The sequence below is a fragment of the Osmerus mordax genome, chromosome 6, assembly GCF_038355195.1.
Source record: "Osmerus mordax isolate fOsmMor3 chromosome 6, fOsmMor3.pri, whole genome shotgun sequence".
NCBI lineage: Eukaryota > Metazoa > Chordata > Actinopteri > Osmeriformes > Osmeridae > Osmerus > Osmerus mordax.
The window spans coordinates 17,149,284-17,162,489 of NC_090055.1; the positions used below are offsets into that span (position 1 = coordinate 17,149,284).

The 13,206-nt window shown below is 47.3% G+C and overlaps 1 protein-coding gene across 3 annotated transcripts in view; it reads left to right on the plus strand.

The window, feature by feature from the left end:
- hdac9b (histone deacetylase 9b) overlaps window positions 1–13,206 on the plus strand; it is a 37,185-nt gene that overhangs the window by 2,651 nt on the left and 21,328 nt on the right. The window contains exon 1 of one of the 3 annotated variants that reach the window (XM_067237975.1): window positions 12,685–13,202. The exons of 1 other annotated variant lie outside the window; for it this stretch is intronic. In XM_067237975.1, the coding sequence (XP_067094076.1) occupies window positions 13,094–13,202 (109 nt within the window). In that variant the 5' untranslated portion in view covers window positions 12,685–13,093. Of the gene's footprint in view, window positions 1–12,684; window positions 13,203–13,206 lie in introns of those variants that run through there. One more of the 3 variants, XM_067237977.1, reaches the window with a different exon arrangement.

The window sequence follows — 13,206 nt, forward strand, 5'->3', positions numbered from 1 at the left end:
ACAAGATGATTCATGTACGTGCTTCCCTGAATTAATTCTCTTTCCACAACAGTTTGGAGAAATAAGTTGCAAATGGAAAAAGATGTGAAAATAATCGTACATTTGGGTGAGCCAATCTCCAGTGTAAAACAACACAACACAATTGGCTAGTTGTATTTTTCACGCTGAGAAGCTGTGCTGTCAATTTATTATGCTAAGGTAAGGATTCTTTGCTTGTACCAAAACCAAAGAATAGGATTGTCAAAAGTAAGACTGATCTCCATCAATCAATCCTTTAATCTCCTTTCAGAGTGGACTGCGTGATAAAATGTACGCAGGATAAAATGGCAAACCAGTGGATGTTGTTGTATGTCTATTCTTGGCTCTGGCTACAAGTGTTTAGTGTTCTATATCAAGATGAATCCTCAGCATGATATTATGTTACCAGGCAACAGAGTGCACCCAACTGCTTGGGTGTAATTTCCTTGTATTTAGTCATGAGGTTGAGTGGTAAGTGGTTATATAGCAGGAAACAAGAATAGCCTCAACAGAGAATAGTGGACACGGACCAAGAGGCTGAGAGAGGTCAGCTATCCAGCAGTTCTGGTCTGGTCCTGTTTATGGCCCGCTCTATGTCGGAACAAGGTTATGGTGAGGGAGAGTGCACAGGCCGGGCTGGAAGCACTCTTCTCCCGTTTCAAAATCTCTAGTTTGTTTTAGAAAAAAAAGAAAAAGACTTCATGTGTTCATGTCACATGACGGTTGGCCAAAGCATACTGTACTTCAAATGCACTTTTTCAAACAACTTCCTTCATTCAAACATGGTGTCTGCTTGGTTCGTTTCTTCACCAGGTTTCCACTCGCCAATGTTCCAGACTGATGAATGACTTGTGAAAACCTGTGAATGGTGCGTGTGCATTATATGTATTCCTATGCCCGCTATGCATTTTTAGTTTTGGACTGTTGAGTGCTGAGGTGTGTTTAGGCCCATGTGTGTTTTTGGATGTTGAACAGAAGCATGTGGCGCCCTGTTCTGGAGTCGATCTCGGTGTGTTGTCTTGAAAAAGAACACCAGAGACGTGTTCACACCTTTACTTATTCTGCTGTTCTTGGCTGCTGGTTTGGACGGGAGAGAGCTGGAGAGACTGTACAGACAATCTGAATATACCCCTGTTGCCACAAAACTATTCTGTTTGTTATATAAGCCTTTCTCCACTCTCACTGCGGTGGGTTTGGTTACAGACCCCTGACTCCATTAGACAGACCTCTGCTCAGGATTACAACATTTTGTCCAACAATATAACAAAACACACACATCTAGACAGGCTTCATTTTTCCACCCCAATGGCGGAGGACATTCTGTGTAATGTTTAGCTCATAGGTCATTCAGACCTCATTTCATTCCAAATCATTTTCTTCTCCACTCAATTTCTCTACAGCACAACTTAAAAAGGGGCCATTGCTGTTACTTTGGCTTTTTCTCAAAAGATATGAGTGGGCGGTACAGTACGGCATGTTTGAGTAATAGGGCCTTGAGTCTCCCGGTTGTACGTACTGTGAGGAGTTACAACTGAGGAGGCTCCAAGGGGCTGCTGGTTCCTGTTGCGGCTGATCTGAGCAGAGCCTGGTGGGATGAAGCTGGACCTCTGAGGCTGGGGTTCCCAGCCTGTCCATCTAGGCCCACAGTGGACTCCACAGCCCTGAGGGGAGGGGAGGGAGGTGTGCTGTCTCCATTTGTTTCCACTTCACGTCCAAGTGCAGGCTGGGCCATGAATCATTCATGTCTCAGAGAGGCCTCCTGTGTGGATGAAAAATTGCAAAATTAAAGTGGCTGTCGTGAGTATTTAAGTTAGATTAATGTGCTTTTTGGGGGGTTGGGAAAGTGCCGTTTTTTGTCTCAATTTACTGTTAAAACATCGACATAAACACGTTACCAGTATGCTGTTTTCCGTTTGGATCCTCTGTCCTGCTACTAGCCTTCATACTTATTGGGCTGCCTGTCACTCAGCCAGCCCATTGACAGGAAGTGACGCTGAAGAACAGCCTTGCCCCAGATGGCATAGTAAACACAGCCAGTCTGATGGATGAGCTGAGCTTCAGCCTGACGGCCATGCTGTCTCCGAGGTGTCAATAGGTGGAGCTCGACCTTCTTCCCTGATGGCAGAAACAGACCCTCACTTCACAGACACACAAGGTGTCACTCCGTCCTATCCCATCATCCTCTGGGGCCTGGGCTGCCGTGCTCCGTGTCCAAACGGCTCTTTGTTGTGGCCTTTCATGTGCAGGGTACCTGCCTCCTCGCTCGGCCCATCCCGTGAGTTATGGGGCAGTGGGAGGGCATGGCTGTGCTCCCCTCCCCACCTGGCGTGAAATGTGCAGAACAAACGTGCCCGGGAATTACACAGGGATTGGACACACTGGCTGGAGATCCAAGGACAGGGCCCTTGTAAAGGCCTCTGCGTGCTCAGATAGGTGTGAAAGGGGCTACCGTCCCATCTGCTTCTCAAACAAAAATCGCGCCGCCTTTGAGGTGACAATCTCGGAGCATACTCGGAATTCTGCCCTTTTAGCTTGGGCCGTTTGCGCGCTCCTCCTCTGGGGAGAGACACTGACAGGACGGAAGTTTCGGGGGGAACGGGGGACGAGGGGAGGGAGTGGAGGGGTGGCACATCGTGTTCACATTAAGGCAAAGCAAAATGTCAATCAATCACACTGGAGAAGGGGGAGCTTTGTTTATAGCCCTCGGAAATAACTGGAAAGGACAGAAGAAAGGTTTACACAAACAGAAAGTATGCAGTGCATTTCAACATCAGTTAACATCAGCAAGCAGACCCGAAACATGATAAGACTAAAAGGCCCTTTTGATGTCTTGCCTTTTTCTTGGTGTCTGACTTTTTCGGAGCTATTTTGAGAGCTTTAAAGGTTCACTGTTCCTTCTGCCGTTGCAGAGCTCAAATATTTGCTTACATCTTTTTTGATGTTGTCGATCCCACAGGTTTTTTGTGTGTTGCATTCGTCTGAACTGGCAGAATGCTAAATCGTCTGACTAAGAGCTGCTATCACATCTTGGTGAGAAGAGGCGGTAATGGCTTTCTCTGCTGTGAGTGTTCTTGTGTTGTAAGGAGGGCTGTCTAGAGCTTGTTAGCCGCTGTGTTATTGGTGGGGCAGGTCAGAGAAGTATCTGTGGATACTGGATCTCAGATGAAAGGAGAGGTCAGGAACGCTACAGCCACTCCCAGACACTGCATGGGGTCCGTCTGTGTGTGTGTGTGTGAGTATGTGTGTGTGAGTGTGTGATTTGCTGTGTATTGTTTTGTAATGGTGTACATTATACCATTGTTTCTAACTGCTATATAGAATTATACATATCAAATGAATACAAATTATTCATGATTAGTACATGTTAATATGTCCCTACAAGCAGACCCAACAACTTCTGTACCGCTTGTCACCACTAGTAGTGATATTTGAGAAGTCTGCTTCATCCTCATAGAATGTTGCTCATGTTAACTGCAGTGTGCATCCCTCCCTGCCAAGAGGTGCATTACCAGGTTTGGGAGGCCGCCCAAATCTGCCTCTAGGGTGCACTGTTGCAAAGGTATCAATCAGGGTTTTCACCCCATTTGGACAGTGTCCTAAAACTACAAACCCTTCTGGTGTAGTTCTTTGCATCATGCCAGAGTTGCATGAGCACAACCACATTCATAATGAAACACTTCAAATGCTACAAAGCATAGGTATAGCACGACAGCACAGTCGTCTAGCCTCATTGACTATTGATATGTTTCTTGTTTATACATGAAAGAAACTGCTTCAGTTTTTGTGTGTGAAAGAAAGCGACAGTGAGAGAGAGATAGAATGTGAGAGAGTGAGACAGTGAGGGAGAGAGGGAGTGAGAGAGAGAGAGGGAGTGTGAGAGAGAGAGAGAGAGAGAGAGAGAGAGAGAGAGAGAGAGAGAGAGAGAGAGAAAGAGAAAGAGAGAGAGAGAGACAGAACATGCTTTTGAGAGGAGAGGAGAGTGAATGAACACAAGGGACTCATCAGTGTTGGAAGCCAATGTTCTGTAGGAGCTGCAGTTGTTTTTTCTACCAAACAAGTGGGATGACCTCTGAACTCTTTCTCTCAGCCTCTTGGGAGAGAGGAAAGTTACGAGCTACACAGTATATGCTCTTTATATGGATGGTCAGGCACCCTTGTAGAAGAAAGCTTTCCAGGCAGTTCTCAGAAAGACCATTTACTGTAAGTTTGTTGCAAAAACATTTTCTGTCTGGATGTCTTTGTGTGCGATAAAGTAAACATCGACAAGGTCACCTTTGCAGGATCCTTTGTGAAAATGTATTTGAAATCAATAATCAGATTCAATATATGCTTACATTTGATTCCAGTTTGCTGTTTAGTGTTAAGGCCGATTTATACTTCTCAGTTTTTACGGAGACGGACACAGGGAACGCCCTCTCCAACGAGAAATTCCCTCTCCGTGCCCTCTCCGAGCCCCTCGGAGAGCTCTACGTGCACCTCCTGATTTTCCTGACTATCCGTCTGTCCGTCCGTCATTTTACGGAAACCCCTTGGCTGTGATTGGTCCGTATTAAGAACCGCTTGCGTCAGGGGTTGCCGTGATAAACAGGACGAACAGAATCCTTTGACCGCCATTGCTGTAAGTTGTTACAATTCATATTTCAGCTAAACAGTACATGTAAATCAGCAACTGAATTAAAATGTGACGAGAAAATGTGCGTATTTTATTGATGAAACGGCTAATTTGTAAATTTGCTCCGACTTTTCGATAACCTAGCTAGCATCGCAGTGCAGCGCCACCTACTCTTCTGGCAGTGAAGTGTTTTCAGCACCCACAGCCTTCAGAGTACTATAAATTCAACCAATCCGTCCGACTCCGTCCGTCCGTCTGTCCGTAACGGAGTCGGAGAAGTATAATTTGGCCTTTACTTGTTTTTTATTTGACTATGATAGGTAGTTAAGTGTTGAAGAAAAAAATCCCATTGCATCAAAACCTTGAAATGTATTGTTTTTCTTGCAGTTTAGTAAACTCATTGTAAAAAATAAATAAAAGGATTTTTGAAAGTTGGGAATCGATATGAATCGCTAGAAGACTGAATCACGATTCAAATGCGAATAGATTTTTCCCCCCCAACCCTATTGCATACAGTATGAAGCCAGACTGACTCCTGTAACATTGCTACTGTGACGTGTGTGAGGTCTGACATCTCGTGTTGTTTTGGTCATCAGAGGCGGAGTTGTTTTTTCAATAGGAGAACAGGAGTGTGCTAAGTGTGTTCTCCTGCGGAGAACACACTTAGCGTGGACACTGTTAGCGTGGACAACAAAAGAAAGTGTGGCGTAGGTGGAAGTGGCCAGTACAATGACTGTCATCCTGCCCTTCCTAAAGTAAACCTCATTTCCTGCTCCATTTTTGTCAGTTGACATTTGAATTCCTTGAATGGAATTTTTTCAAACAGACTGGTTAGTCAAGCCCCGTCAAGAGTAAGCAGAAGAGGTGATGTTCCGTCGACTAAACCATTTTCCATGAGCCACATACTGTAGAGATCTCATAAAAATAGATTCCCATCATCAAGTGATTGTTTAGATCAGGGCTTAGGTAATATCTCAGGGTAAGAAGGGGATATTGAGATTATCCTCTGATAACTGGGCCAGATTACCATCGGGAGCTAGATATTCGGACTTTGCTTGTGAAATGAAACCTGTGTTAATAATCCCTCCAAGGTTTAACTGGTGTCTGCTCGTGACCCGATCAAGGTCACGTATCTGTCTTGCACTGTTACGGTTGGGTCAGGGGCTTCCAACTTTCATTCTCACCTTCAGTGGTGTCAGTGTAATCAGTATCCCAGTTATATGTCTGTCTTGCTGGGAGCGCTGTACAGACTGGGTTACAGTTCTTTCTTAGTTGCTGACATCATAGGTCCACTGCCTCAACGTGGTGCTCACAGGGAGGGTGTAGCATGAGTTTGGATCGGAGAGTTATGGAGGCAGTGGATATTGGAGCGTGAATTTAGGCTGTCTGTTGCACAACAGCCCGGTCAATTTGATAGAAAACCAGGAGATCGATGGTTTCCAACATAGATGAGCGCATTGATCAGTTTGGATTTGGAGAACGCTCCTCTGTTTCCAGTGTCCCTTTTGTGCTCCGCTTCTATTTTTAGTTTGCCTGTGCAGCCTGTGCGGCAGATGAAAGCACGGCACAAGGGGCCTATTCAAAGATAGAAGACTGACCCCAAGGTCATTTATACAATGCAGGAGGCTTTTCACACAGGTTTATTATTTCTCCAACCTGGGCTTTACTGCCCAGCCAAAGAAGGAGATATTCTTCAGTCAAGTCAGCTACCTAAAAAGGCTATACTTTTGTTTTTTTCACCTCTCTCTCTCTCTCTCTCTCTCTCTCTCTCTCTCTCTCTCTCTCTCTCTCTCTCTCTCTCTCTCTCTCTCTCTCTCTCTCTCTCTCTCTCTCTCTCTCTCTCTCTCTCTCTCTCTCTCTCTCTCTCTCTCTCTCTCTCTCTCTCTCTCTCTCTCTCTCTCTCTCTCTCTCTTTCTCTGTCTCTCTCTCTCTCTCTGGCTCTCGCTCTGGCTCTCCCTCGCTCCCTCGCTCTCTCTCTCTGGCTCTGGCTCTCGCTCTGGCTCTCCCTCGCTCCCTCGCTCTCTCTCTCTCTTTCTCTCTCTCTCTCTCTCTCTCTACCTCTACCTCTCCCTCGCTCTATTGCTCTCCCTCGCTCTCTCGTTCTCCCTCGCTCTCTCGCTCTCCCTCGCTCTCCCTCGCTCTCTCTCTGAGTCTATTACTTTTTGTCTCTTTCTCATTCCATCTCCCTGTCTCCCTCACACACTCAGCGATAAAGCAAAACAAACACCCGCAAGTGTTAGTTCTTCTACAGGTCTACATACCAGGGGCTGTCATTTATTGGATTGCTATTAGCTGCTTTGCACAAACATTGTTTTAGATTTAAGAACAAAACATTACAGCCTTCAAAAGCTTTTTGTCCGTTATTTGATCCAACCTGTAAAGTGCACTCAGTATCACCCAGAAAGCCCAACAGGAAATACCACAGGACGCCAGACAGGGTAACCTAATAAAAGCCTGAGCGCCCAAATCATTAGTGGGTAAACTCACTCTCATAACGCGTCCAGATGTACACGCTAATTGGATTTTGACATCAGATCAACAGTTCTAATGCCTTTTTTGCTTTTATGAGACTGACCGCGACATCCAAGGAGTTTTTTTTGAAGTGACACAATCTGAGGCATGCTCCTCAGCAGGGAGTCCTCCCGGTGACAGCAGAGCCAAGCGGATCGCAGCCCGGCCTTGACAAGCCGGACGCTGGGAGCCGAGAGCCAGGCTTCCAGTTTGCAAATTGGACTGGGAGAACTCTTCAAGGGCTCACCGTGGTGAGTCATCGGGGCTGATGTAAGGTGGTGGGCGCAGAGGTAATTGCTGTACAGAGGTAATTTCCCCCGTGGGTCGGGGCTTCACTCTGAGCTGAGAAGGCCCAGTGGGGCGGTCTCCTGTGGGGGGCGCTGACGTCGCCGGCTCGTGTTACCAGGCACCTCAGCTCTGGGACATCCCCAACTGAGTGGAGAAATCAGTACCTGACAATATTTACATCCGCTCTCCGTTCCCAGTAGAGTAGCATGATGAAACACTCAATCCATCTATACAGACAGGGACGAGCAGGGACATTGATGCAGACCTTTAACTACAGAAAGGCAGATGTGAGACACATCGACGGAAAATAATTACTAGTTAGAAATGCACAAACAAGTGCAGGCTGGCACACACCAATTCTCAACTTTTTCCGGAGTTGCCTGAAAGATGCACATCGATCCAGATGATGGAAGAGCACTCCTTGTGATCGATGTATCTAGCATTAGACAAGGTTTGGGAGTCAGGTGGCTGAGCGGTGAGGGAATCGGGCTGGTAATCCGAAGGTTGCCAGTTCGATTCCCGGTCATGCCAACTGACGTTGTGTCCTTGGGCAAGGCACTTCACCCTACTTGCCTCGGGGGAATGTCCCTGTACTTACTGTAAGTCGCTCTGGATAAGAGCGTCTGCCAAATGACTAAATGACTGTAAATGTAAATGTAAATGTTTGCCTTGAGATAAGCAAGGTCTTTCAAGTACAGAGCAAAACAGGGAACATCCTCCTCCCTCACATGGATCATCTGCTATTAAGGGTAACAAAACATTTTCAAATCGGACAGAATTAGTTAAGGATTAATGTTAGTCCACCTTCACGTCTATTGCAACACTTGGTTATTCTCCTTTGCACAGCCAGATTCCCTGCTGGCTTACGTCATGCCTTGTGTGTCAGAGAGCAGCAGGGTAATGGTGATTAAGCCCACAGAAGCAGGGAGTGATTTTCTAACTGGCAATTGCACAGTTACAGTGTATTTTGAGTGGACTAATTTGGGGAGGAGGGGGGTTAGCTCTTTTTAACGGAACTAAATGAACAAAAGCACCTTGGCTGAGGTAGTTGTTTCCTCATGTTGTTTTGAGAGAACAACACAGCAGGAAAACAACTTGATGTTGGATGTGCCACAGAACCTACATGTGTGTGATGTGTGACTATATGTGTGTGTGCGGGTGTGTTTGTGTGATGACCTTTCTCATCTCACACCCCCTGCTCTTTGAAACAGTGTATGATGGCCTTTTTATTTAAATTTGGAAAACGCTCTGGGCTGTTCATTGGCCTGGCCCACTTGTTTCCCTATCACCCCACTTCATCCATCCTAGACGGCCTCTCCAGCGCCGAACCTTCATCACACACACACACACACACATGCACACACGCACGCTGCACGCACACCCGAGAACATATACACACACACGCGCACAAACCCTCTCACACACAAACACAAATACTGGCACACGCGCACTCTTTCAGACACACAAACACTTTCATGCTCACACACCCCTCTCTTTCTCCAGCAGACGCACACTCACACACACCCAGTTTGTGGTTGATGTGAGGGAGGTGACAGGCACCATGGCCCCAGCCCATGGAGAGCTGAGTGGAGTGGCTCTACAGCCGGCGCGCTGACGTTCACACTTAAATGCTTTAATAGGACTAAAGCAGACAAAGGCCGCTGGTGACGCAGAAGGAGCTATAACGGGCTTGCCACATCGCAGGTTTACTGGCCCCTGACCATCGGCCACAGCTATTTCCAATCCCACAATCCCTCATTGGACACAGGAAACTAGTTATAAATACAAAGTGTAAGTTAATCTCTGTTAACTCGACCACATTTATTGTCTCTGTTATTTCGGTATGGGGACTAGTGGGGCAGAGTGTCAGGTGTTGTTCAGGAGGAGGATGCAGGAAGAAAAGCTAGCAACAGGCTGGTTTGAAATGAAACTGGAACCCTTTTCTTGAATTGTTATCATGTCAATAGGACATTCATTCTGAAGAAAGTCTGAGTGTCTGTGTGTCTGAATTCTGGCAAATACATTTACCAGAATTGCTATTTGTACATTTAACCCATATTGCAACAGACTCGAATTGTGAAACGTCATTGAAAATAAACGCTGCAATTTCAGTCTGGTTTTTCCATCAATGTGACAAGATTGCGTTGTCAGAATAGGAATTGCACTGTCATAGTCCCTTTCAGAGTTATGTCCTGTCTTCACGTCATCGCCATACCTTACGTGGTCTGCAGGTCACTCTACAGAATCAGCACTGGCTGACACAGTGCCAGATGGTTGACTTCAGAAGGGTCTTTAGCTGTCATTACCTTGGGCTCGGATCCCTCTTTAGATGGGCAACGGAACAACCTCTTCAGCACGCCAGCCAAAGCCACCTCAGATAGATCGGCCACTTCCCTAACCCCATTTAAGTAGGATTATGTCGCCTAGTGGAGATTAAAATTGTCACTGAATGTTGCGTTTTCCATGATGCACTTTAGATTTGATAAATAGCCGTCTTTTTAAAGATGATCTAACTATATTTATTCTGCGAACCAAGCATCTAATGTGATTAGCTATCACATCAAATTGAACCGTTGTCCATAGATGCTTATCCAATAGGGTGTGTTGCATTGATCTTTTCTTTGTAATGATACAGTCTAGTTCAAATACAATGTCACCTCTTGCAAATGGAACATAACAGACAAATGAACTGCATGTGATTTATTTGGTACCATAAAATAACAGTACAATCGTTTTAATGACACAGGAAGCCTTTGAGCTGTGCGTTTCCTATGTGGCATTTTTGTTGTGCTGTGATAAAAGGGTCGAGGGGTTAAATGTTTGTCCAGCTAAAACAACACAGTAAAAATGCATCTTAAAATGTCTATTTCTCTCTCTCTCTTTTATTTCTTTCTTTCTCTCTGTGTCTCTCTCTTTCTCTCTGTGTCTCTCTTTTTGTCTCTTTCTTTCTCGCACTCTATCTCCTCTCTCTCTCTTTCACTCCCCCCGCTCTCATTCTCCACCTATTTTCTTTCCTTCTCTTTTTCTCTTTTTTTTTCTCTGTAGCTGTCTCTCTTTTTTCTCTCTCTCTTTTCTCTCTCTCTCTCTCTCTCTCTCTCTCTCTCTCTCTCTCTCTCTCTCCCTCTCTCTCTCTCTCTCTCTCTCTCTCTCTCTCTTTCTCTCTCTCTCCACCCTAGAGTTGTCAGAGCTTGGTACCTAAAAATAGCTTTGCTGGCTCCCCGCCCCTGGCTGGGGACAGGTCAAATTATGAAGGAAGATGAAAAATTTAAAGGCACAGCCTGCCTGTCCAGAATGTCTACCGTGCATCAGTGGTCAGAGGGAACACTCTACCTGACGTTTATGGGATGGAGGATCATTATATGAACTCTAGCTCTTGATCGGTTGAAGTAGTACATTGTTTAAATTCAAAATGATTGTTTTAACCTTCCACAAAAAATATATCAAAAGATAGCTTCACTGTTGTAACGTGTCATTTTACAAACCTAGCAATGTATGACTCCTGTGATAGAATTGTTCATGTCTTAGTAAAACATGGACTACAGTAGATTGTGGTACACTGTCTACTCCATCATGATAGGAGAGATACGTTACAGTCCCAGGCTATTCAGGCTGTCCCCACATTATGATGCTCTAACTTTGTTTCTATAATATTGGGAAACAAACCGTTAATTCATCATCCTGCCCTGGAGAGGAGTGTTGGTGGCCTGGATACACAGTGATCTCTGGTCTCTAATGCTGAGTTAAGGCCAGGGGCTGGGTGGGGGTGGTGCTGGGGCTGGGTGGGGCTGGGGCTGGTTGTGTGGGGGTGGTGCTGGGGCTGGGTGGGGCTGGGTGGGGGTGTGTGGGTGGGTGGAGCTCGGTGGGTGGGGGGTGGTGCTGGGGCTGGGTGGGGCTGGGTGGGGGTGTGTGGGTGGAGCTGGGTGGGTGGGGGTGGTGCTGGGGCTGGGTGGGGCTGGGGCTGGTTGGGTGGGGGTGGTGCTGGGGCTGGGTGGGGCTTTGTGGGGGTGTGTGGGTGGAGCTGGGGGTGGTGCTGGGGCTGGGTGGGGGTGGGTGGGTGGGGGTGGTGCTGGTGCTAGGTGGGGCTGGGTGGGTGGGGGTGGTGCTGGGGCTGGGTGGGGCTGGGTTGGGGTGTGTGGGTGGAGCTGGGTGGGTGGGGGTGGTGCTGGGGCTGGGTGGGGGTGGGTGGGTGGGGGTGGGGCTGGGGCTAGGTGGGTGGGGCTGGGTGGGGGTGGTGCTGGGGCTGGGTGGGGGTGGGTGGGTGGGGGTGGTGCTGGGGATGGGTGGGGCTGGGTGGGGGTGGGAGGGTGGGGGTGGTGCTGGGGCTGGGTGGGGGTGGGTGGGTGGGGGTGGTACTGGGTGGGGCTGGGTGGGGGTGGGTGGGTGGGGGTGGTGCTGGGGCTGGGTGGGGCCGGGTGGGTGGGGGTGGTGCTGGGGCGCTGCATCAGGGCGTTCATGGGACACCGTTCACATAGTCAGGGGGTCCAAGGGGACCTGGCACATTTCACGTGTTGGTGTTGGTGGATGTTGTCAACGGTAGAATGTTGCAGCTTTGTGATCAGCTATTTTACCTACAAGATGGGTTATGTTCCCAGCTTTTGAGAAAGCAGGCTTTGCTATGAGATTAATGTGTTGTCGCTCCTAGAAACGAGAGAAGTGTTACGTTTGGATGTTATCGCCAGACCTTGGGAGATTTGTCAGGGGAGAATCATGAGGAGGATAAAATGAGCTAGTTGCCAAGACTTTGTACTGAGCAACAGAGGCAATGAGTTAAAGATCGTAAAGCTATAGTATATACATAACTATCCTTTTTCTCTTTTTATTGCTTCTATATCTAAATATACACAGCATATACACAAACAAACTGTACATACGTATATATATATATAAATATATATATATATATATAAATACATGTATATGTGTGAGTGCCTTAAGAGAGATAAATAGACAAAGGGAGAAAGGGAAGAAATCAAGCCTCCATCTGCAGAGAAGCAGTCAGGAGACAAGCCTTCTGGCTGGAGCAGAAGAAGACAGCTGTGTTTGGTGGGGTATTTTTAAACGCATCAATGCTGCTCCAATCCCCTCGCCTCGCCTGACCTATTTTTAGCCAGGGCCGGCCATTGTTCTATTTCTGTCACCTGTGGGGCACACTGTTGTTGATTCACATGCAAATGAAGCCTGCACCCTCCCTGGCTAGCATTACTGCTCAGAGAAGTGTTCGACACACAGCACTTGGCTCTCCTAGCAACCCAACTCTACATTTTCTACAGGAACACAGGCTCTCCGCTCTGACATTTTACTGAGAGAGTAAGAGACGGCAGGCGAGAGAGAGAGAGAGAGAGAGAGAGAGAGAGAGAGAGATAAGGCGCATAGGAGGGTAGTAGCTCAGTGTTACAATCCAAGTATCAGGCAGGCAGGACTTGTCATTTCTCCACTAACCCAGTCAGAGTAGGTACTAGCCTGAGTCAAGGCACAGAAAGAGGGGGGGAAGCCTTGCCGAGCAGAGGGAGTGTGTGGTTAGTGAGCCGCACCGAGAGCTCTGCCTCAGAGGAGAAGTCAGAGGAAGGGAGAGCGTCGCCTGGTATTTTCCCTGAGTGGCTGAGGGTTGGCTCTTGGTGACAGGAAGCACTGGGCTTGCGATGAGACCTGAGCGCTGACTGGAGTATGCTGCAGACGATTTACGAGGGCGAGTCGAGTTTCTCCACAACAGAAGGACTCGTTGGACCACAGCAGCTGCTCGGCCAGAGCAAGATGCATAACGTGAACAACTCAGGTGA